This window comes from Hemitrygon akajei, chromosome 3 (genome assembly GCF_048418815.1).
Source record: "Hemitrygon akajei chromosome 3, sHemAka1.3, whole genome shotgun sequence".
Classification (NCBI taxonomy): domain Eukaryota; kingdom Metazoa; phylum Chordata; class Chondrichthyes; order Myliobatiformes; family Dasyatidae; genus Hemitrygon; species Hemitrygon akajei.
In genome coordinates this window covers 53,817,787-53,839,949 of record NC_133126.1, presented here as the reverse complement: position 1 = coordinate 53,839,949, position 22,163 = coordinate 53,817,787, and the positions used below count along the sequence as shown (strand labels likewise).

At 38.2% G+C, this 22,163-nt stretch overlaps 1 protein-coding gene across 1 annotated transcript; it reads right to left on the bottom strand.

Annotated features, from left to right (window-relative positions):
* Window positions 1–854: 854 nt before the first annotated feature.
* Window positions 855–21,064, bottom strand: naa30 (N-alpha-acetyltransferase 30, NatC catalytic subunit). Its single transcript, XM_073039919.1, has 4 exons — window positions 19,966–21,064; window positions 9,749–9,872; window positions 3,906–3,961; window positions 855–2,645 (listed from the first exon to the last, which is right to left on the bottom strand). The coding sequence occupies exons 1-4, from the start codon at window positions 20,713–20,715 to the stop codon at window positions 2,508–2,510; spliced, it is 1,068 nt and encodes a 355-aa protein (XP_072896020.1). The 5' UTR covers window positions 20,716–21,064; the 3' UTR covers window positions 855–2,507.
* Window positions 21,065–22,163: the final 1,099 nt, after the last annotated feature.

Genomic DNA, 22,163 nt, shown 5'->3' with positions numbered 1-22,163 from the left:
AGTTACACAGGTAGGCTTGTCTGGGGGTGTTTATTGGAAATCATGTGGTAGTTTCCAGAAAAGTGCCTATCAGGGATCTTGCTTTCTATGGAATTATTGCTAGTGGCAAATCAATTAAGCCTTAGCTTTGTTTTTTTTTAGTTACATTAAATCAGATTTGGTTTGTATTCTTCTTACTTCTTACTTCAAAACAAAAATAACATCTGTACCCTTAGAAACAAACAAGATCTTAATATTCCTCAGACATTGATGCCATTTCTTAACATCCCTAATTACTACAAATTGCATTCTGGCACAATAAGAGTTTTAAAAAACTCCCTTTATACAAATAGAATTGGAGCCATCTAATTCAACATTTTAGTTTGACTTCAAACATCTCAGTACGTAAGTTTCATTCCTTCAAGCACTGAAAATACACGTTGATAAAATGAAAATGTTAGATTTGAGTATGCAACACCTTCACAGGGTTTTCAGATATGGTCACTTGAATTAGTTCCACATGGTGGAGGCAATCATCAAAAGAGGGATTTTATATCATTCAACAATTCATAAACAGATTCTTAAATACCGAGCAGCTTTGTAATCAACACAATTTCATCTGTATAAAAAGCTATCAGCCAAAAGTTTTAGAAATGTATTTGCTGAGTACATCTGGAAAATGCCACATTCCCAAGAGGAAATTTTATTGAAGTGATGCTTATTTCTTTATCTAGGACCTTGAATTTTAAGATCACCTCTGAAAATGTCCATGAAATAAAGAAAATCTCCAGAAATTATTTTTGTGAAATTACTGTGGCAACATTGAATTATTGATTAAATATCCTATGCATTTTTAAACCACAAAATATCAGACCTTAAAACCACTTTTCACTTTATTTACTGTATCTTACAGAGTATCTTACAAACATTGCAATTTCCGTTTAACCCCTTTCCGTAGATTTATTCCTGCTCTTTGGAGAGTAGCAGAGATACTAGTGAGTTTTCAGTAACATTTACTGATGAAACAGAAGTTCAATAATTCAACACAGAATTAAATCAGTGACATTGAACAGTTGTTCAATCTCATACACTATCCTCAACTCCAGTAAAACTGTGTGGCAATGAAATCAAGTTGGTTTATGCAAGTCCATAAGTCCAAGGATCCATCTATAACGTATGCTCTGCTCAAAACTCATCTGATGTTCAGTAACTGTAAACTTATGAATGCATCAAATCCATTGTTCAGTGGCCATCTACCCTTCCGAAAAAAAAATAAGGCAGATTGCGTTATTTATTTTGAAATGCAAAATAGTAAAGTTCCAAGTAGCTCATATATTCAAGAGTGAAAATAACTAGCTCGAAAAGGAAAGCTCTGCTGCAGGAGGATTACAGATTGTGAAATAAATTTGGTAAAATGCACTTCAAATTATGTCCTTTAGAAATGGCCGTTATGTAGGTAGTAGGTGGGGATCCTGCAGATGACCTGCTTGCATACTAATATGGACAATAAAATGTGTCCCAATAACTTAAAAAAAATCCACTCTTTCATGGCTTTCAAGATTCCGAATCAATTCTTGGTTAAAATCGTTCAAACATACAATCTGCTATTTAAAATTCTATTTAAACCAAGAAAAGTGCATTATAGAGAACCAGCAAAATATTGTGGCGTGCAAGGGGACGGTATATCAACTATTTGACAATTTTTCAAAAAATAAAAAAATCTTTCACTTAAATTACCAGATAGTTCCCAAAGCAATAATAGCATTTTTTTGTTGGGGGGAGGGGAAGAATCCTAATCATGGAAAAAGCAGAGTCACTTACCACCAAAATCATTGTTCAAATAAAATCACAAACCCTGCTGCAAGATTGTCTGGAAACAAAAAAGCATGCACTCAAACTTGAAATGAGACTTAAATGCACATCTATACAGGCACTGGCAGACGTAATGTTATTTTGTTGTTATGCTCACACACATACACACGACTCCTAATATGTGCTTTCTTCATTCAGTAATCACTGAGGTACCAAGAATTATTACATGGAAAATTTAAATATGAAAAATAAAATCTGAAAAACAGAATTAACACCCTTTGAGGAGTTCAATATTTAATCTGGCAAATTTCTGAATGAAATGTTGGTGTAAATCCATGGAGAAATATCAACATACAAGCTCTCTGGAAGCCACAAAACATTTTCCACCAATAAGTCATTCGAGATGCTGTCTGCTGCAAAAGACAGGCAACATTATATCGTTTCTCACATTCACTAAAGTGATGCATTTCAAAAATGTTTCATCTTTCTGGTATCACAGTTCATCCATGAATATTTTGACAATTTTGAGAAAAAAAATCCTTTTTTAAATTTAGCACAAATGCGCCATGCCATAGTGCAACAAATGTATGTGACACTCAATGGAGACACAGACAGATAAGAGCTGCATTGAAATCAAGAGCCCTATTGCAAAGCAATTCATGAAAAATTGCAGTGCATGCCAAAAGGACTCATTTGAACTTGTCCTTTTAATTTCTTTAACGTAGCCACAGTTTAAGACGCAATGCATCAACTCCATTTAAGTAATATCTGAACAGCCTTTTGTCTCTCACAAATCCAAGATTTTCATAGAGTTTCAGAGCAGATTTATTTGTAATCTCAGTTTCCAGAACAACCTGCATTTGAAAAGAAAAATGGTGTTTAAATTTTACCAAAAAAAAATCACATACACCAAAAAGAAAGTGCATAAGAAATCATTTCATTGATTGTTTTATTTTCCATCAGATACAGACCTTTTAGCAATTGGTAAAGGGCTACATGGAGGGGTTTAGATTTCAACAACACTGTGGAAAAAGCACTTCTTGACAGCTCCCTTAACAGGCTCTAATCTCAAGATTTGTTTTATTGTACAATTTAATAGCCAGATGACAAGTTTCTCTTTACAACATTATTGATTCATATTTCCATTTTAAGTATAGCAGTCAGTTCACCTTCAATCTTCTGCACTCAAGGGAACATTAATGAATTGAATGCAATCTGCTCTCATCACCTAATGCTGGTATCAATCTTGTGCTGTTCTGCCCATGGACTAAAGCTAATACATATTTCTTGAAAGCAATTTGAATTGAAAGCAGAATTTCAGACATGTCATGACCAAAACTATATAACCTAAAGCAAAGCATCAAATTCTTGTATATAGGATTAATGATAATTTTGTCTTGGTTGCTGCTTTTTTCCTTTGGACTAGTTTTGAGTGATTGAAATACTTGAACATACAAATTTATTTGCTTTTCCAAAATTTTGTTTTTTTTATATATAAATGGTACATAAAAATGTCTTTCTTGAATCCTAAGTGATTAACTTTATACCTTACAACAATGAACTTCAAACTATCAACTTAATTTCTACGCCTTTATCTCTATTTCAACTGCCAAACTGGTCTGTTGCTGCACCTCCAAACCTACAGATTTTGATTTATACAATCCTTCACTTCAAAGAATTTGAAAAGTATTAAGATTTGAAGATCCAGTGCAAATCCCTGTGAAACACCACTTGTCTCAGTTTTTAGTCAATTCCACTGGAGTAGTTCAAATGTCATAACAATAGATTTAATCTGGGAGACTATACAGATTTTTTCAATTACTGAGTTCTGCAGGCTCTTTGTTGCATAGAACAATTGTAGACATTTCTATATTAGGAAAAGCAACCAGGATAAATTCCTCATAATTTACTCCATCACTTACAGGGAGGTGAGACACACAGAGACAGGAAAACTGACTTTTGAATTCTAGTCAAAACAGTTAAGTACTCAACAGTAACAGGAAGCAATGGAATAATGAATATGCAGACAGGAGTTTGCAAAAGGTACTCCAAACTAATAGAGTAAGACAAATTTAAATGTTAATAAAGTCCAACAGATTTTGCAGATTCTTTACCTCATCACAGTCACCTTCTACCATGGCATAAATTGCTTTCTTCACTAGATTTGTGCCTGCAAAACAAGGCAGCAAATTAAACATTCAGAAGCACAGAGGTAAATAAAATCAGAAACTCAAACTCCCCAAAATCTCAAGTGTGATGTCAGAACACACAAGGTACAGAACTATTAAGTAGTGCATAAGAAGTGCCATTCATGGAATGGATTCTACACAGTTCTTTGATGGCTGTCATATAGCTAGAAAAACATTGGGCTGTACAGTTCCTACAAAGATGAAGCACAACTCCAATTTTTAAAAAAAAAATACTTTGTACTTGGTTTCATTATGGCGAAGAAACAAGATGACAATCTATCCAGTTGAAGTTTCTTGCATGCATAAAATTAGATGGCAACTTTCAACAATGTTAATTAATATTTCTAAAACAACTACAAACCCACAAAGTACCTGGATGCTATTTTAATACCATCAGATTCAATAGAAACAGTTTATATTAAAAAAGCATGAGAAGTCAATTTATAAATATGCTGCAGAATGTGTACAACTCTATTACAATTCTGTAAGGTATTGGTCAGCCTACAAAGGGCAGTGGAGTTCAAGTCACTGGGTATATTTAAAGCAGAGGGTGATAGGTTCTTGATTAGTAATGGTGACGAAGAATACAGGGAGAAGCCAGGAGAATGGGGTTGAGAGGGATAATAAATCAGCCATGACAGAATAGTAGAGCAGACTCGATGGGCCAAATGGCCTAATTCTGTTCCTATGTCTTATATCTTTTGGTCTTATTCCAAGTGGTGAAAAATGCACAACTGAAATATACTTGGGTTAAGGGCCTGTTTAATCATTAGGTAGTTAAAGTACTACCAAATACAGTTAAGGCAACAGAAAAAAATGTACACAAAAGGCCTAGAGATGCAACAATGGTAATGCAAAAAGCAGCTTTAGACACTTATCTTACAAGCCTGCTCTTTGGAGAACACCTTTACTCATCACTCAGCACCCTTTTCTTGCATTCTGTTTCAACAGATTTGAACTACACTGACCCTTTTATACAAGTATTAATCTACACTCAAATGTATAGATAAAAATGAACAGAAGGCCAAATACCACAGGGAAAAATATTAATTTTGGCACTGTTCAGCCATAGTGCAGTTTAGTAAAAGTATTTAAAGTAACAGGTGGGAATTTCTCTTAGCTAGTTAACAAAAATCTCAAAGTCAGAATCCAAATGGACTAGTATAAATCATCACGTTACAGGCTTCAAAATGTGTTTTATAACCCAATTAACTTCGCAAAGGCCTGATGTTTCTCCTCCTGAAGCACTTTCCAAAGGTGTTGCCCCAGTCTCACCCGCATGAGTTTCCTGCATATGGACACACACACAGATGGGATATGAACCAGAAGGCTATCGTCCTGAAATGTTAACCATCTTCCTTCAAGTCGCAACTGACCTGCAATTCCAGTTTTCAACTTCACATTCTGTTTACTCCATATTCTGAGATTACATATTTACATATGCATTACTAGACAATTTTGTTGCAAGCTACAATTTAGCAAATAGCTAACATGCTCAAATTCCTTAATAATTTTCCTTTTTTCTAACTTACCATTCATCGTAAATTCTACAATATCTGGACACACAATTTAGACTTTGAACTTAGCAAAGCCAAATGGAACAGTTGATGGAGATCCATTACACTGAAATGTTTCTAATGATACTAGGCATTCCTTTCCTCAAGTGGGGAAAACAGGCACAAAATGTACTCATCCTTTAATTTTAAGGGTCATCTATGGTCAGCTGGAGTTGTGGAATACTACATGTTTCAGTGTACATTTATTTCCTCGCGTTTGTGCAAGGACTGCATAACGTGTTGTATCAATTTTAGAGGAACATTAATTTGTGCTCAGTCTGGCCAACATTCTTCCTCAACTAACATAACCAAAATGAACACCATACCCTGAAGTATCTAAATTTGCCTTTACAAAAGAGTAAAACTTCAAAATGACATACACAGTAAACGCAAAATAGTATTTATTTTGAATTCTCAAAACAGGCAATTTCATAACCTAATTTGAATTTGGCATGCCAGACTCCCATACAATTTTACACACATGCTGCATCCCATTAGCCTATAGCACAACAGGTGGTAGGCTGATGGGATTGCCCTCAGCCTCTCACACATTTACAACCAGAGGTTGGTTCCAATTGTGTTCATGCAGTGAACCGCATTTCTCTCCATCTAGCCACCATGTCAGACACTGTAGATCTCCAGAGAGCCCGGTTTGATCATGTATACTATCAAACTGCACTGCAAGATATACTTCAAAGGACATAAATTAAAGCAATGACTTTTATGACCTTAAGATGAACAAAGGCCCCATTTGTTACAGAAAGAACAGTGTAGGTTTTCTGAGGAACTGGTCATCAAGGCCTACAGATTTGATGGTTATATACCTCATTCCCTTGCTAATGATTCATTTAATATTTAATTAAAATATCAACATTTGTCTAATGATTACAAATTCGAGCAAGCATTAAACAAGTATAGCTTTCCCACAAATGAATTTGCTAATTGCTTTCCTTCCCATCTCCCACTGAATTGTACTTTTTAGAATATTAGGACCTAGAATTTCCTGATTGGACTGATTTCCCATCTGATGGATTTGTAGGCATCATGCAGATCTTCCTCTAGCAAATGAAGTTAATTCTCAGATAATTGTTGAAGATCTGTGCAGCAGAGTCATTAAGCACAGAGCTTAATGAGGTGGAGCCTGGACACATCCTGCCCCTGCCCACAGATGCTTTGACAGCCAACTATAAACAAAACCCAAAAGTTTATCTCGGTGTAACAGTCATCAGTTTGAATCGTTGTGAATGCCTTTGTTCTCAAAAATTAAAAAACCTATTAGATAATATTCAAAAATATTTAAGAAAAAGCAATAAAATCCAGGCTTAGCTGGCAGAATCACCAGCATTATTAACTGTCTGATTGCAGAAAGCTAGCACCTTGTTGATGAATTCCCCAAGAGGTTCAGTGTGGAATCTAATAATAAAAAGAAATTGGGTATCACAGTTGTGCAGCAGGTAAGATTGCTGTTCCACTGACCCTGATTTGATTGTGAGGATCAGTACTGCATGGAGTTTGCACGTTCTCCTTGTGATTAACTGGATTTTCTTTAACTGCTCTACTTTCCTCGCATTTTCAAAAGGTACAAGGATAATTGGATAATGTAAATTACTCCTTGTATACAGAAGTGGTAGGAAAATCTGAGGTTAGTTAATGGGAAGCTGAGTATAGATTACAGATTACAAGGACCTTGAGGGAGGTTAGTGTACAAAATAGCAGGGGCTCTGACAGAAATATTTCAAATGTCATTAGAAATGGGGATGGTGCCGGAGGATTGGCGTATTGCTCATGTGGCTCCATTGTTTAAAAAGGGTTCTAAGAGTAAACCTAGCAATTATAGGCCTGTCAATTTGATGTCAGTGGTGGGTAAATTAATGGAAAGTATTCTTAGAGATGGTATATATAATTATCTAGATAGACAGGGTCTGATTAGGAAGTCAACATGGATTTGTGCGTGGAAGGTCATGTTTGACAAATCTTATTGAATTTTTTGAAGAGGTTATGAGGAAAGTTGACCAGGGTAAAGCAGTGGATGTTGTCTATATGGACTTCAGTAAGGCCTTTGACAAGGTTCCGCACGGAAGGTTAGTTAGGAAGTTTGAATTGTTAGGTATTAATATTGAAGTAGTAAAATGGATTCAACAGTGGCTGGACGGGAGATGCCAGAGAGTAGTGGTGGATAACTGTTTGTCAGGTTGGAGGCCGGTGACTAGTGGTGTGCCTCAGGGATCTGTACTGGGTCCAATGTTGTTTGTCATAAACATTAATGATCTGGATGATGGGGTGGTAAACTGGATTAGTAAGTATGCAGATGATACTAAGGTAGGTGGCGTTATGGATAATGAAGTATGTTTTCAAAGTTTGCAGAGAGATTTAGGCCAGTTAGAAGAATGGGCTGAACGATGGCAGATGGGAGTTTAATGCTGATAAATGTGAGGTGCTACATTTTGGTAGGAATAATCCAAATAGGACATACATGGTAAATGGTAGGGCATTGAAGAATGCAGTAGAACAGAGTGATCTAGGAATAATGGTGCATAGTTCCCTGAAGGTGGAATCTCATGTGAATAGGGTGGTGAAGAAAGCTTTTGGTAAGTTGGCCTTAATAAATCAGAGCATTAAGTATAGGAGTTGGGATGTAATGTTAAAATTGTACACGGCATTGGTAAGGCCGAATTTGGAGTATTGTGTACAGTTCTGGTCACCGAATTATAGGAAAGATGTCAACAAAATAGAGAGTACAGAGAAGATTTACTCAAGTTAGGTCTTTATTCTTTGGAGCATAGAATGTTGAGGGGGGGACTTGATAGAGGTATTTAAAATTATGGGGGGGATAGATAGAGTTGACATGGATAGGCTTTTTCCATTGAGAGTAGGGGAGATTCAAAAAAGAGGACATGAGTTGAGAGTTAGGGGGCAAAAGTTTAAGGGTAACATGAGGGAGAATTTCTTTACTCAGAGTGGTAGCTGTGTGGAATGAGCTTCCAGTAGAAGTGGTAGAGGCAGGTTCAGTATAGTCACTTAAAGCAAAATTGGATAGGTATATGGACAGGAAAGGAATGGAGGGTTATGGGCTGAGTGTGGGTCAGTGGGATTAGGTGAGAGTAAGCGTTCGGCACAGACTAGAAGAGCCGAGATGGCCCGTTTCCGTGCTGTAATTGTTATATGGTTATATAAAAGGATGCAAGCCCAAGTTCTACATAATCTCACTGGGCCATACTGCCTACGTTGTAAGGAAATATGAAATTCCTGATGAACTCCTTTTAGTAAGTTCTGGACTCTTCCCTTCATCTATATTTGCAAGGGGGTCTTCAGCTTTCTGAACATCATGCAGTATCTAGGTTAATATGTTCACCCACTTCAGAGCCTATTGTTTATAGAGTAAACTTGAAATAGTAACGACTGCTATTTATATAAAACCTAAACACTATACATGTTTGCAATTTAAGTAGTTATGTGTGAGTAAAATTAGGCTTTTATTATTTAAAGGTATTTAACATCCTATCATATACCAAGTATTGAAAAGGAGACTGGGTATGGACAGAGATTTGGAATCCACACAGGATCTTTAATGTAAACATCAGAAGTCACTAAAGTGCAAGGAAATACATTCAGAAGGGACTAGATCATGAAATGCATAGGAGATTGGTCATAGACATCAACACTGACAGTTCCATTCTTTGAACTGTTCGTAATCTGAACAGTTCACAAGTTGAAAATAAGGCTGCAAACCATGTTTCCAAGCAGCAGAGGCTGGCAAATCTATCCTGTCAGTCTTCCAAACATTGAATCATACATATAGGCTGTCGTTCATAAGCTGGTGAGGGCCTGCATAGGAAAGTTATAAAAAAATGGAAAAGCAAAACTTCCAAAGTATGGAACCTTGGTAACTGAAAAATGCAAATGTTGGGACCTAAAGGGAGAAGGCAAAGGCAGTTGGAAGAATATTGTGATCACTCAGCAGCTGTTACGGAAAGATAGGAGGACAATATCTTGAAGCAATTTAAACAGAAGGGAAAACATATCACCTGGGGACCTGGAACCAAAACAACTCAGACAGTGGTCTGGATAAGTTCATTTATAAAAGGCAGACAACTCTCAAGGCAATGATGATACAAAAAGAAGCCAAAAGAAACACAAATTCTATAACCAAATCCCTTTTTCAACTAAAGCTATTTTAAAAACTTAAATTTCATAGTGATGTTGAAATCTCACCGATACATTTTCTTCTATACTTGGAATCCACTGCTAACATAGCTATGTATCCTCTCCTGAACATCTTCTTGTGCATGTCCAACTTGCAGACAATGGCACCCACACACTCATTTCCAACCATAGCCTGTAAAAACAAAACCAAAATAATTATTTAAATGCACAATATAGTATAAAATATAAATATACACCAAGTGATCAAATTATTCTTTATCAATTTAGGTACAATATAATTAAAATTAATTGATGTTTCAACAATTCTATGATGGTTGCGTAGCAGTTAGCATGAACTATAAAACTTTCTGGAGTTCAAAGTACAATTTTGGCACTGCTCTGTAAGGAGTCTCTCCACGTCCTGGGTTTTCTCCAGGTCCTCCAGTTACTCTCCCCACAGTTCCAAGACCTACCGTGTAGGTTAACTGGTCATTGTGAATTCCCGTGATTAGGTTTGGGCAAATCAAGTTTGTCAGGGGTTGCTGGGGTGGCATGGCTTGAAGGCCTGGAAAAACCGATTCCAAGCTATATTGCTAAATAAATAAATTCTGTAAGATTGAAATTTTAACATTTAATTTTTAGTAAATGATGCTCCTCCTGATTAGGCCAACTGTTTTCTAGTCTCACAAATTTCAGGCATAAAGCTAATCTCTTCACAATGATGATCAACTTTAGCAAATAATACACACAAAATAATCAATAGGAAAAACAAAACTTGGCTTGAAGACAATTGCAATATACCAGAATAAAGTCCCACTGCTTTTTTAAATCCCAGATAGTTTCTCCATAATGTTTGATTAATCTATATTGCCATTTCTGTTCTTTCTGGTGCTCTTCAAAAACCAACACTAGATTTTATACAAAAGGCCAAGGATTATGTTTTAGAATAGACAGGGTTTGGCACTGATTCCTACAGTATGAAGAGTGCTTGATGATGTTCCAAGTAGTATGTGAGGACAGTAGGTAGATAGTCAATTGAAAAATAATCAAGATGGGAAACTAAATAAGACTGAACACAACTAATTGTTGTGAGGGCCTCATGGATTAGTCACAAGAAACAATTCTGAGACAAGACCATTCCTGGACAGCATGTGGACTAGCCTATAAATAAAAATACAATTGAAGGGAATCAATCAACATGCAAGATAGTTGCCGGTAAAGGGAATTGATTTGGCAGATGGAGAAAATGTGCCAGAAAATAAATTGTGCATCATTTAAGACCCTAATTAGGCTGTGGTATCAAGATAAAAGGCAGTGTAGTGGTCTATTTTCAAAAAAGGGGAGGTGAAGATTTTTGAATGAGTGAGGTTGGTAGACAGAAGTAATAATTCATGTAGATGCTAATACATTTGCAGAACTGAGGGAAGGCTCTTTCATAAGGAAAAAGCCTAGAAGAAAGCTCAAAATAAAACTAAGCCTCAAGCATTCTTAAGATCTTTACGATGTATTTAAAGCTAGGTAAAGGTCTGTCTTCTAGGTGTATGCTTAGAATATTGATCAAGACAGGCAAGTTTCAAGACTCTGAAATGAGAAGAGTATGTGAGAAACAGACAGCAAACTGTAGTGGCATCAAGAATAAAAATGCAAACTTAGGAACACAACTGGATGGATAGAAATGTTTTAAAGGATATGGGAATAATATGAAGAGTATAAAACTTGAAAAAGGAGGTTCACATTGATATTAGTCCAAAATAGAAGTTGTTGATTAACTAGTATACAGGTGCTCATAAAACACATCAATTAATAAACAATAATGGGCTAGAAAACTATTTTAATAGCAAATAAGCTAATAGATATACAGTATTTAAACAAGTCAATGAAAGACATCCTACTGATGGATAGAACTTTTAAGGCAAGATGAAGAGCTTTGAAGTAAACACTGGATGGAATTAGTAGTGCTCAAAGGAAATCATACAGATTGCAGCCAATAGACAGTAGGTGCAGGAGTAGGCCATTCGGCCCTTCTAGCCAGCACCACCATTCACTGTGATCATGGCTGATCATACACAATCAGTACCCCGTTCCTGCCCTCTCCCCATATCCCTTGACCCCGCTTATCTATAAGAGCGCTATTTAACTCTCTCTTGAATGCATCCAGAGACTTGGCCTCCACTGCCTTCTGGGGCAGAGCATTCCACATATCCACCACTCTCTGGGTGAAAAAGTTTTTCCGCATCTGTTCTAAATGGCCTATCACTTATTCTTAAACTGTGGCCTCTAGCTCTGGACTCACCCATCAGCAGGAACATGCTTCCTGCCTCCAATGAGTCCAATTCCTTAATAATCTTATATGTTTCAATCAGATCCCCTCTCATCCTTCTAAACTCCAGTGTATACAAGCCCAGTCGCCCCAATCTTTCAACATATGACAGTCCCGCCATTCCAGGAATTAACCTTGTGAACCTACGCTACACTCCCTCAATAGCAAGAATGTCCTTCCTCAAATTTCGAGACCAAAATTGCACACAATACTCCGGGGGTGGGGGGGGGGGGGTCTCACCAGGGCCCTGTACAGCTGCAGGACCTCTTTACTCCTATACTCAATTCCTCTTGTTATAAAAGCCAGCATGCTATTAGCTTTCTTCACTGCCTGCTGTACCTGCATGCTTGCTTTCATTGACTGATGTACAAGAACACCTAGATCTCGTTGTATTTCCCCTTTTCCTGACTTGACTCCATTTAGATAGTAATCTGCCTTCCTGTTCTTGCCACCAAAGTGGATAACCTTACATTTATCCACATTAAACTGCATCTGCCATACATTTGCCCACACACCCAACCTGTCCAAGTCACCCTGCATTCTCATAACATCCTCCTGACATTTCACACTGCCACCCAGCTTTGTGTCATCAGCAAATTTGCTAATGTTACTTTTAATCCCTTCATCTAAATCATTAATGTATATTGTAAACAGCTGCGATCCCAGCACCGAACCTTGTGGTACCCCACTGGTCACAGCCTGCCATTCCGAAAGGGACCCGTTAATCACTACTCTTTGTTTCCTGTCAGCCAGCCAATTTTCAATCCATGTCAGTACTCTGCCCCTAATACCATGTGCCCTAATTTTGCCCACTAATCTCCTATGTGGAACTTTATCAAAAGCTTTCTGGAAGTCCAAGTACACTACATCCACTGGCTCTCCTTTGTCCATTTTCATAGTTACATCCTCAAAAAACTCCAGAAGATTAGTTAAGCATGATTTTCCCTTTATAAATCCATGCTGACTCAGACTGATCCTTCTACTTAAAATGTGTCGTAATTTCCTCTTTTATAATTGACTCCAGCATCTTTCCCACCACTGACGTCACGCTAACCAGTCTATAATTCCCTGTTTTCTCTCTCCCTCCTTTCTTGAAAAGTGGGACAACATTAGCCACCCTCCAATCAGCAGGAACTGTTCCTGAATCTATAGAACATTGGAAAATGATTACCAATGCATCCATGATTTCTAGAGCCACTTCTTTAAGTACCCAGGGATGCAGACCATCAGGTCCCGGGGACTTATCAGCCTTCAGACTCAACAGTCTATCCAACACCGTTTCTTGCCTAATATAAATTTCCTTCAGTTCATCCTTTACCCTAGTTCCTTTGGCCACTATTACATCTGGGAGATTGTTTGTGTCTTCCCTAGTGAAGACAGATCCAATGTACCTGTTCTAAAGATAAAGCCTAAAGATAATAACTAATTGATAGCTGTAGGAAATGACTGAAAATGTAGACAGAGAACAAGGAATATGCAGAAGTCTATTGGATGACAACAGACCACGTTCAAAAGATACTGCATGCTGGTTACTCAGATGGCACCAAAACATCCCAGAGGAGCAAATGGACGAAGCTTGTATTTTAATTACATTCAGTAGAGGGAACAACGCAGCTTTATGAAAATAAAACTGTCAAAAAAAAAAACAAAATTTCTCTGAAATAACTAATCTTCCCATTAAAAGTATTGATAGTCACTTCTGCAACAAGTTATTCAATTAGAATAGAACTTTAAAAAAAAGCAAATTGTATTACTTCATGGAAACATAAAAAGCAAACTGAGAACTGAGTGCATAACAGATCAAGTGCTCCTTCCTCTAATATATGTTCCCACCAACTGGAGAACAAGTCAAGGATACTCTATCAACCTAAAGTATCTCTACTTCTTCAGAAGAGTGAAGTAATTATCTCAAATCCTATTTTGAAGTCAATTAAATAAATCTGAAACAAAATGCTACTATTAGTAGTCATCCATAACTACTGAAAATAAAACTATTCTGCTTCATTAATATCCTTTGGGGGAACAAAAAATCTCATCATTGAGTAACATGGTCAATTTCAACTGCTCTCTGCCTCAGAGGTTGTGTCGCAAGCCACATAATATTATCAAATTCAAATAGGCAAATAAGAATACAACTAGCTAGATCACTCGACATCAAACCTTGCACTCTCTACAAGTCCTGTTAGGCCTGCATTGCCTTCGTTATGAATACCCGAGAAAATCAACAAGTTGAGAATGCTAATCTAGATTGCTATCATACATATATTAAAAATTAAAATCTGGTAACTTACCTTCCTTCCAAGTCAAAGAACTTGTAGTATAAATTGAAAAAGGCATGAGACACTTTCTAAACTCTTGTCGATTTTTAAAACATTCATTTACTCTAATTTCTATTGTTCAAATCATGCCACTCTGTATAGAAATATACACCCGTTTGAATCTTATTCTTAGGGTCAGTAACTGCTAATAAAAATTTGATTAGTTTTACTACCTACCAAAAATCAGTGTTAACTCTTCCTGATTCACCCAACTTGTTTTCTAGTCCTATTAATAAAGGTGATCAATCCCTTCACAAAGATAAGCATTCTGTAGCAAAGATCATCGTGGCTTATTCAATGAGATTTACAGGAAGATGTTGTTTCCCACTTGGCACTGCTGCCTGTCAAACCTCCAACAGTGTCCTTAGGTCAGCTGCAGGGTCATTAGCCATGGACCACCGCTCATTGATGTTTCACTCCCTCAACCCTGGTACATCTCCAGGTGGAGGAGCAGTGGCAGGGATGTCTCCCTGCCACCCTTTGCAACTTCCAACAGCATTAGTCAGTCCCCCTATTTCTGTCCTTCCTCCTCAGCCACAGACAAAAGCTGCCCTTTTCTGCCTGTTCAGCCAACTCTCTGGTGGCCCTCCTGAACCTCGCTCCAGTCATTGCCATATCACGGAGTAGCCTTGTCAACGCCCCAGCTCCTACCTCCACAGGATAGATGATGGTCCTCCAGCCAGCTTCCTTACACTTAGCTGCCAGGTCTGAGTACTTCAGGCTCTTCTGCTCATAGGTAGCCTCCACTCCTCCTTCCCGTGGGATAGTTAACTCAATGAGGAGATTGTCTTGGCGGCTGTGGACCACAGTACTCTGTCTGGGCAGAGACCTCTGTGTGGAATTGTAGCCTTCTGCTGAGAGCTGCCCTTATGTCCCACTCTTTGCCTGTGGAGAGCAGTCCTGAAGGAGCTGTTGGGCAGGTGCATTCAGTGCCCTTACCAGCCTGAACAAATGGGATGAGTTGTCATCCTACTGGGGAAAGGATGCTTCTTGCATCCCACCTGCAGATCTCACATTTTTTTTGCAATCCTTTACACAACAACATTATATCGCTTCAGAGATTTTTTGTTTCTCAAATATTCATGTGATTTCTAACAAAATAAAAACACACAACTTTTAGAATGTCCAAGCAGCACTTTGAATTTCAAGCAATTTTTATTTCACTTCAGCGACCTGGGTTCCAATGCAAGTCTGATAAATGGGATCAAAGTTTCTTCTGAACCAGCAATAAGAAATTGGTATAAAACTCGTACTCTCCTTAATTCCACAAATTAGCAAGTTTACTCAAAGGTTGGGTGCATTTAAGCTAGCTTGTTCATCTTACTAGTCTGGATACAAAGCACAAGGACAATAGTCAACATATTATCTTAGAAGCAAATAACAAACCATTCACTTTCTACCCATATAGATTAAGCCTCAAGCCAATGATAACTTTTCGTGGGAACTTTGGGTCCAACCAACAGATGGTGTATGCTTGCAATTTACAATATACGTTACCAAATTTAAGAACACTTTAACAGAGATCAAATAAATCTTTAATCGAACTACAGCACTGAACGTCACTAAATGTTACTCACTTAAAAGTCTGAAAAATTATATTCAATGGTCGAAGTGAGTCAAAAGCATTTTTGGACCATGGCAGGAGGATTCGAGAGAAGTAGGATGTTATGGTTAGTGAAAAAGGGCTGTGGCATTTGAGGGTCAGGAAATGTTTCTACTCTTGGCTATTAACTGGTTTGGTCAATGCATTCCCCAATGAGGTATTTAAATAAGATGATGCCTTCTCCTATGGCATTTCTCACAGGGAATTCTGAACTATCAAATTCCTTTTCTTGAGATGGATTACTCCAATATTTGGAAGTGAAATGTTATTTATTTTTCAGATGCATTTCTCTCATTTCCTACACTGTCCCTGCAGTGTTTTATACCCACTCAAGAACAATCTGCACATAATATTGAAGGACTGATCAGAGCAGAGAATTTCATGCAGGTTATTTTAAGAATCACAGTTATGAGTCATATGTGGCATTGCTATGCAAATTGATACAGATTCACTGAGTGGTTCCACTGGATCTCCTTTTCCTCCTTCAACTGAAAAATGAAATGAGTACAAAAATTTGCAAGTCACACTGCAGCTGTATAAGGCTTTGATTTGGTTTCATTTGGAATATACTGTGCAGTTCTTGTGCTGTAATGTTTTATGAAAACATGTTGCATCATTCAGTGGTATGGATGAAAAACATCTGGAAGATGTTACCTTATGTTACCATGGTACCAGAGTCATCCAGCATGGAAACAGACCCTTTCATCCACTTACTCTGTGCAGACCATTTACATACACTCTAACCTCATTTTATTCTTCACACCTTCCCAACATTTTCCAGATTCTATTTACATGAGGGACAATTTGCAGTGGCCAGGTAACCTACTTGGGATGTTAGTGGAGAGAGCAAAACCCACACAGGTACAGCAAGATGCAAACTCCTCACACAACATGGAGATCACAACCGAATCCGGGTTGTTGAAGCTGCAAAGACAGCAGCTCTAGCAGCTGCACCACCAGCCATAAATTTTGAGTCACAAGCATGATATGTTGTTCAAAACAGATACTCAACTGTCAGTATTAACAATATTTGTCTCCACAGGAAATAATTCCATATCAAGTTAACGAATTGTTGTGGTCACTTCTGACATGTCAAAAGCAACATGTTAAAATGTCTATTGTTCCTGAAAATTTAAAAAGCACTCCTAAAGATGTGACAATGTTAAATATCCGATAAAATACTAAAGAAAATGTTACCATTCTTAAGTGCATTCACAAAAGATTTAAATTCACTGAATGTTCTGACCAGCTGCATCAACCATTTAAAATGGAAATTGCAAAATATCTGACCACAAGTCCCTACAAAGGAGTGTGAGATTGGGGTCCCTCTTCCACCCATGAGAGATATTTGTCAGAGGCACTCCATACATAAGGCCTTTAGCATTGTCAATGATCCTTCCCATTTGTCCAATCTCCTTGACCCCCATCAGGCAGGATAGCATTAGGGCAAGAACTGTTAGAACGGGAAACAGCTTCTTCCCCAGACTACAAGATTATTGAACTCCTTGCCTCAACCCAGGTCTCCTCACATATAAAGCACCAGCAGTGTTATACTGCTAACTTTTTAAGCTCGTATTCTATACGCACCTTATTTGTTCCCAATTTACTTGTGGTAATACTATTTTATGTGTTGTGTGTGAGTTATAGGTATCGTGTTGTGCACCTTGGTCTGGAGGAACATTGTCTCATTTGGCAGTGTACATGTGTATGGTTGAAAGACAAACAAACTTGAATTATTAGTACTGCCACATACAAAATTCCAATTTCATAACAATTAAGACTTTTCAAGACAAGAACAATTAAAAGTATATATTTATCCCAAATATCATGATGTCTGTATGCATTAGGAATCTTTCAAAGTTTTCATTTAATTTAGTTTCAAACAAAACTGAATTGAGTTGATTATGTAAGCAGTGAATTTCTGTATAGAGTCAGTATCTAGGATCTACCCGCTATGTAACAGGGTTATGGAATTACCAGGCTATAGTGAATAATAAATTACAGATATCTTCCAGGATGGAGCAATATTAACAAATTAACTACAGTTAAGATTGGTGTTTCATGGAAGCTGTGGCTAGGACATGAGCAACACAGTGCACAAGAAAAACTCTGTTCCCATTAGTTCCACTACCAACTGATTTCTTATTAAAACAATTGCACCAAATTTATGCTGCTTCTGCAAAATATCCTTCAAAAATGCTGCAGTTTAAGGACCTCATGAAAAGCCTGTCGGGACTACCCTGTTGGGTGAAAATCCAATTCCATTCGAAGGCAATATGAAAACTGCAATAGTTCCAAAGCCACCTGCTTCATCAGTGGAGGTGCCATATCTTTAAACTAGGACATAACACTCAATGCGTAATGTATGCTCCCTAAACAATTATGTCTAACCTGCTTCATCAGTGGAGGTGCCATGTCTTTAAACTAGGACATAACACTCAATATGTAATGTATTCCCCCTAAACAATGGTGACTTCTTTAAAAATACTTTCAATTCATTCACAGGAAGTGAATTAATTGTTATTAAAGGAATAGAGCAACAGGACAGTTGCAGTTCAAACAGAACAAAAGAAAAATTACACTTGGGAATGAATACCAAAACACATGAGAAATAAAAACTAATTTAAATAAACTAAACATGAGGAAATCTGCAGATGCTGGAAATGCAAGCAACACACACAAAATGCTGGTGGAACACAGCAGGCCAGGCAGCATCTATAGGAAGAAGCATTGTCGATGTTTCCTGACGAGACCCTTTGTCAGGACTAACTGAAAGGAAAGAAGTTTATTAAGTGAGGCATATCATTGAGTGATATGTCCTAGTTTAAATAAACCAAGTCTGAATGGATAGCAAGCAGAAATTTTTTTTAAAGTGCACAAGTTCAATTTTGGATAAATTTTTGCATGTGACATTTGTTTTACGCATTTTGATATTTATCATACAATAACAGATTTTTCATCTGCAATTAATGTATTAACAACTTTCTCAATCATATGAACAATCTCTTTGTGGCTATATTTGGATAATACAGTAGCTATGTTTTAGAACTATAGTACTTGTACCATGTACTATGCTAGACAACTGAAAAAATCTTGGTCACTTGCAGTATCAAATAAATGTGAGCATGCAAATATGAATCAAAAACATTGTTTTAGGGAAAACGAGAAATTCTGCTTAAAATGATTTTTCACATCAGTTATATCAACTACCAAAATACAAGGCACTTAAAACTGTATCATTACAAACATGCGAAAATTAGCATCCTCAAATAAAATTTAACAATGTATTAAATGCCAGTCTACTTTATTCATTCCAAACACTACTGCAATGGCCTTCAACTTTTAATATGGTCTTTGTATGAAATGGAACTAGGAAGTTAAAGACCAATCACATTGAAAACTGTCTTCTATGATTGAGGTTCAAAGCCTAGATACAGATATAAAACTGTTCGCATTGACATCAAAATTCCCAGTAACTAAGTGTGTCTTTCATAATGAAGTCACAGAATAGTAACAACTTTGCAGTTAATATTCAGCTCTTTTGAAAAGGTACTCCATTCGAGGCATTATATAATTTGTTCACAAAAGCATTAAATTTATAAATGTCTAAAGTTTATACAGTTAATGAAAGCAACTCGGAATATCCTATAGATTAAATGCGAGTTTGCGAAAAACTGCTTCTCAGTTTCTAGTTGCACTTCTCTCCGTATTTTGTACATACGGGGACTAACTAGCCTCCTTGGCCTAAGCAAGGCCTCTCTACCGGCATCAGGCTGAGAAGGTAGCTCAATTGCCTGCCTCTCGCCCCGGGTGTGCTTGGAGAGGGAATTGTATGGCATTCACCGGCACGCCACGGCAGTCCAGAGGGACCAAAGTACTTTATCAACAGTCCGATTGAGATTGCGATTTAATTTGTTAAAAAAAGAATTAACGTAACGATAGAATGACAATTTAAATTGGTTCTTGATGGAAAGTAGTTCACTTGACTAACATTTTAACACATATATCCCACAACGACCTTCCCTTCCCCAACTACCACACTTACCAGAAAACAAAGCTGTGGCCAGTTGTGAATAAAATATCTATAGGTATAAATGGAATAGGGTTCAGACAAATCCTTCGTGATCAACCTCATTATATCCGGCATTTGCAACTCTGACTCATAGCCAACGTAACGTATCCTTTCGTTTGTGTCGGGCTCCTGCTGGGCATGCAAACTACAACCGGCTACCGAGGCGATCAGGCACGACTGATCCCCGTCATCCGGCCTGACACCAATCCGATCAGGTCCATCCCTGGGCATTTGAGTGTCGGCCTCAGCCGCCTCGGCAGTCCTTTCATTCGCATGGTTCACTTCGGGATTCCCACAATTGCTGGCGTCAGGTTTCCTTCTGCCACTTTGGGACAGTGACAGTCCCGCGTTCAACTCGGCGCCGGCCTCTGCATTGGAGACCCGGGCTGTGCGATCCGCTTTGTACTGGAGCTCCGGGTTGAGAATAACGCAGCCGTTCAGTACTCGCTGTTGCTGATGATGATGATGAAGGTGCAGCACACCCTTCTTCGCTCGGGTAGTCTCCGAGAAGGCTAGAACACTATTTGCCGGTTTCGGCCCAACTTCGTCGACACATTCCTGCCCCGAACCGTGCAAGGTAGCCTCTTGCTTCTCGCGGTTCTCTCTCTGCTGTGGCTCGGACAGCTGGCCGTAGCCTGCGGAGTGATTGAGAGCAGCGGGAAAGGCCGAAATTTCAGCGAGGGGTGGGGAAAGCACGCTGGGCCCAGCTGGCAGGTCCGACATCCTAAAGAGTGAAGAAATGCAGCGACAGCATGTGGGCGAATGAGCCAGAAGGGGGGAAAGGCGGATCCCACCGCGGGTGAGGGGTTGGTGGGGCGGGGAGGATGGGGGAAGAAACTTGCTACTTGTTGTACTCGAACATCCCGAGGTGGTGGACCGGAGCAGGCCAAGCCGGGTTTGTCAGGTGAAGCCCAACACCGGCACTATTACAGGAAATAAAAAAGAAATAAGGGGCGGGGAGGTGAGAAAGAAACTGAAACCCGAGAGAAACTCTCAGCACAAGCGGCACCGACCCGCAGCCCGTCACTCGAGGCCGTTTCCACTCTCGACCCAGGCACTGCCGTAAAAGAAATGTACCGCGCGACCTCACTGCCCCCGGGAACGTCAACCGCTGTCGTAAATACCGCACGCTCTCCGCCTTTATTAACTTTTTACGACATTGACCTCTGACTGACTGAGGGCTGCTAGCTGCGAAGGTGTAAAACTCTTCATGTTTTCCTGGTGGGATGAATGCAAGCGTCTGTATGCTTTGTTTAAAAAAAAATAACATCACGGATCTGAAACTTTCTTATCCTCTTCTCATTCGCAGCTGTAGTTACTGTATATTGCTTTTAACACTGACTCTTCCAGATCTGCCTGGTGTTTCTATCATTGCAATGTCGCTTATGTGCGTTTGACTTTGCTGACGGTGAAATACTTAAATGTTCATTTTTGTCCAACGTATTATAAGCATTCCCGTCCGCTTTGATCATATGTTGTTCTTGATTATGACAAATTATGTAAGACATTGTAAACTGAGGATCTCGATGAATGTTTCTTTAATTTAAAGTAGGAAATAGTTCATACTGCAAATATTAATTATCATCCTCCTTGGCAGGATAATGGTCAATTCAAAAATTCCAAAGGGTAAAGACAAAAATTATGGAAGCACTCAGATCAGGCATCAGAGGTGAACATTTCAAGTGACCCAATGAAAATTTCCTTTTTAAAATTTTTTTAAATTTCAGATTCAGTGCTTCTATAGGGAAGTTTTACTTTGAAATCAAAAAATTCACTTTAGAAATGTGTGATGTATCACTATTATACTATTTACAAACCGTAGGAATAGCTTTTAGTTGAATCTGGATACAAAACAAGGTTGAGATAAATGCAACCCCAGTTTTCTGGTCATGTTGCCCACACCAGAGAAATGATGAAATTGTAAAGGTAAGCAGTATGAGCTGGTTTCATAAAACCTTCTTTGCACATTTACTTTTATTTAACAAGTATTTTTCATCCCTACATTAGGAACATCTTGTCCATACATTCCTAGTCAATGCACTATGTAGTGTTCTATTACATTCCTTAGAACCAACAGGACTGTTGCCACTAATGTGGCTCCCTCAGGTGGTACACCACTACGATAATTGAGGGGCTTCCTCATCCAACCCAGCCTCTCCAAGTTACTTATC

What these genes read in the sequence shown, in the direction of transcription:
- naa30 (XM_073039919.1), bottom strand. Translation starts at nt 20,715, where the DNA reads ATGTCGGACCTGCCAGCTGGGCCCAGCGTGCTTTCCCCACCCCTCGCT. An exon ending in GGCCACAGCTTTGTTTTCTG is followed by an intron (nt 9,873 to 19,965) that starts GTAAGTGTGGTA and finishes TTGTTTTTACAG; the next exon opens with GCTATGGTTGGAAATGAGTG. An exon ending in GTATAGAAGAAAATGTATCG is followed by an intron (nt 3,962 to 9,748) that starts GTGAGATTTCAA and finishes CTTGTTTTGCAG; the next exon opens with GCACAAATCTAGTGAAGAAA.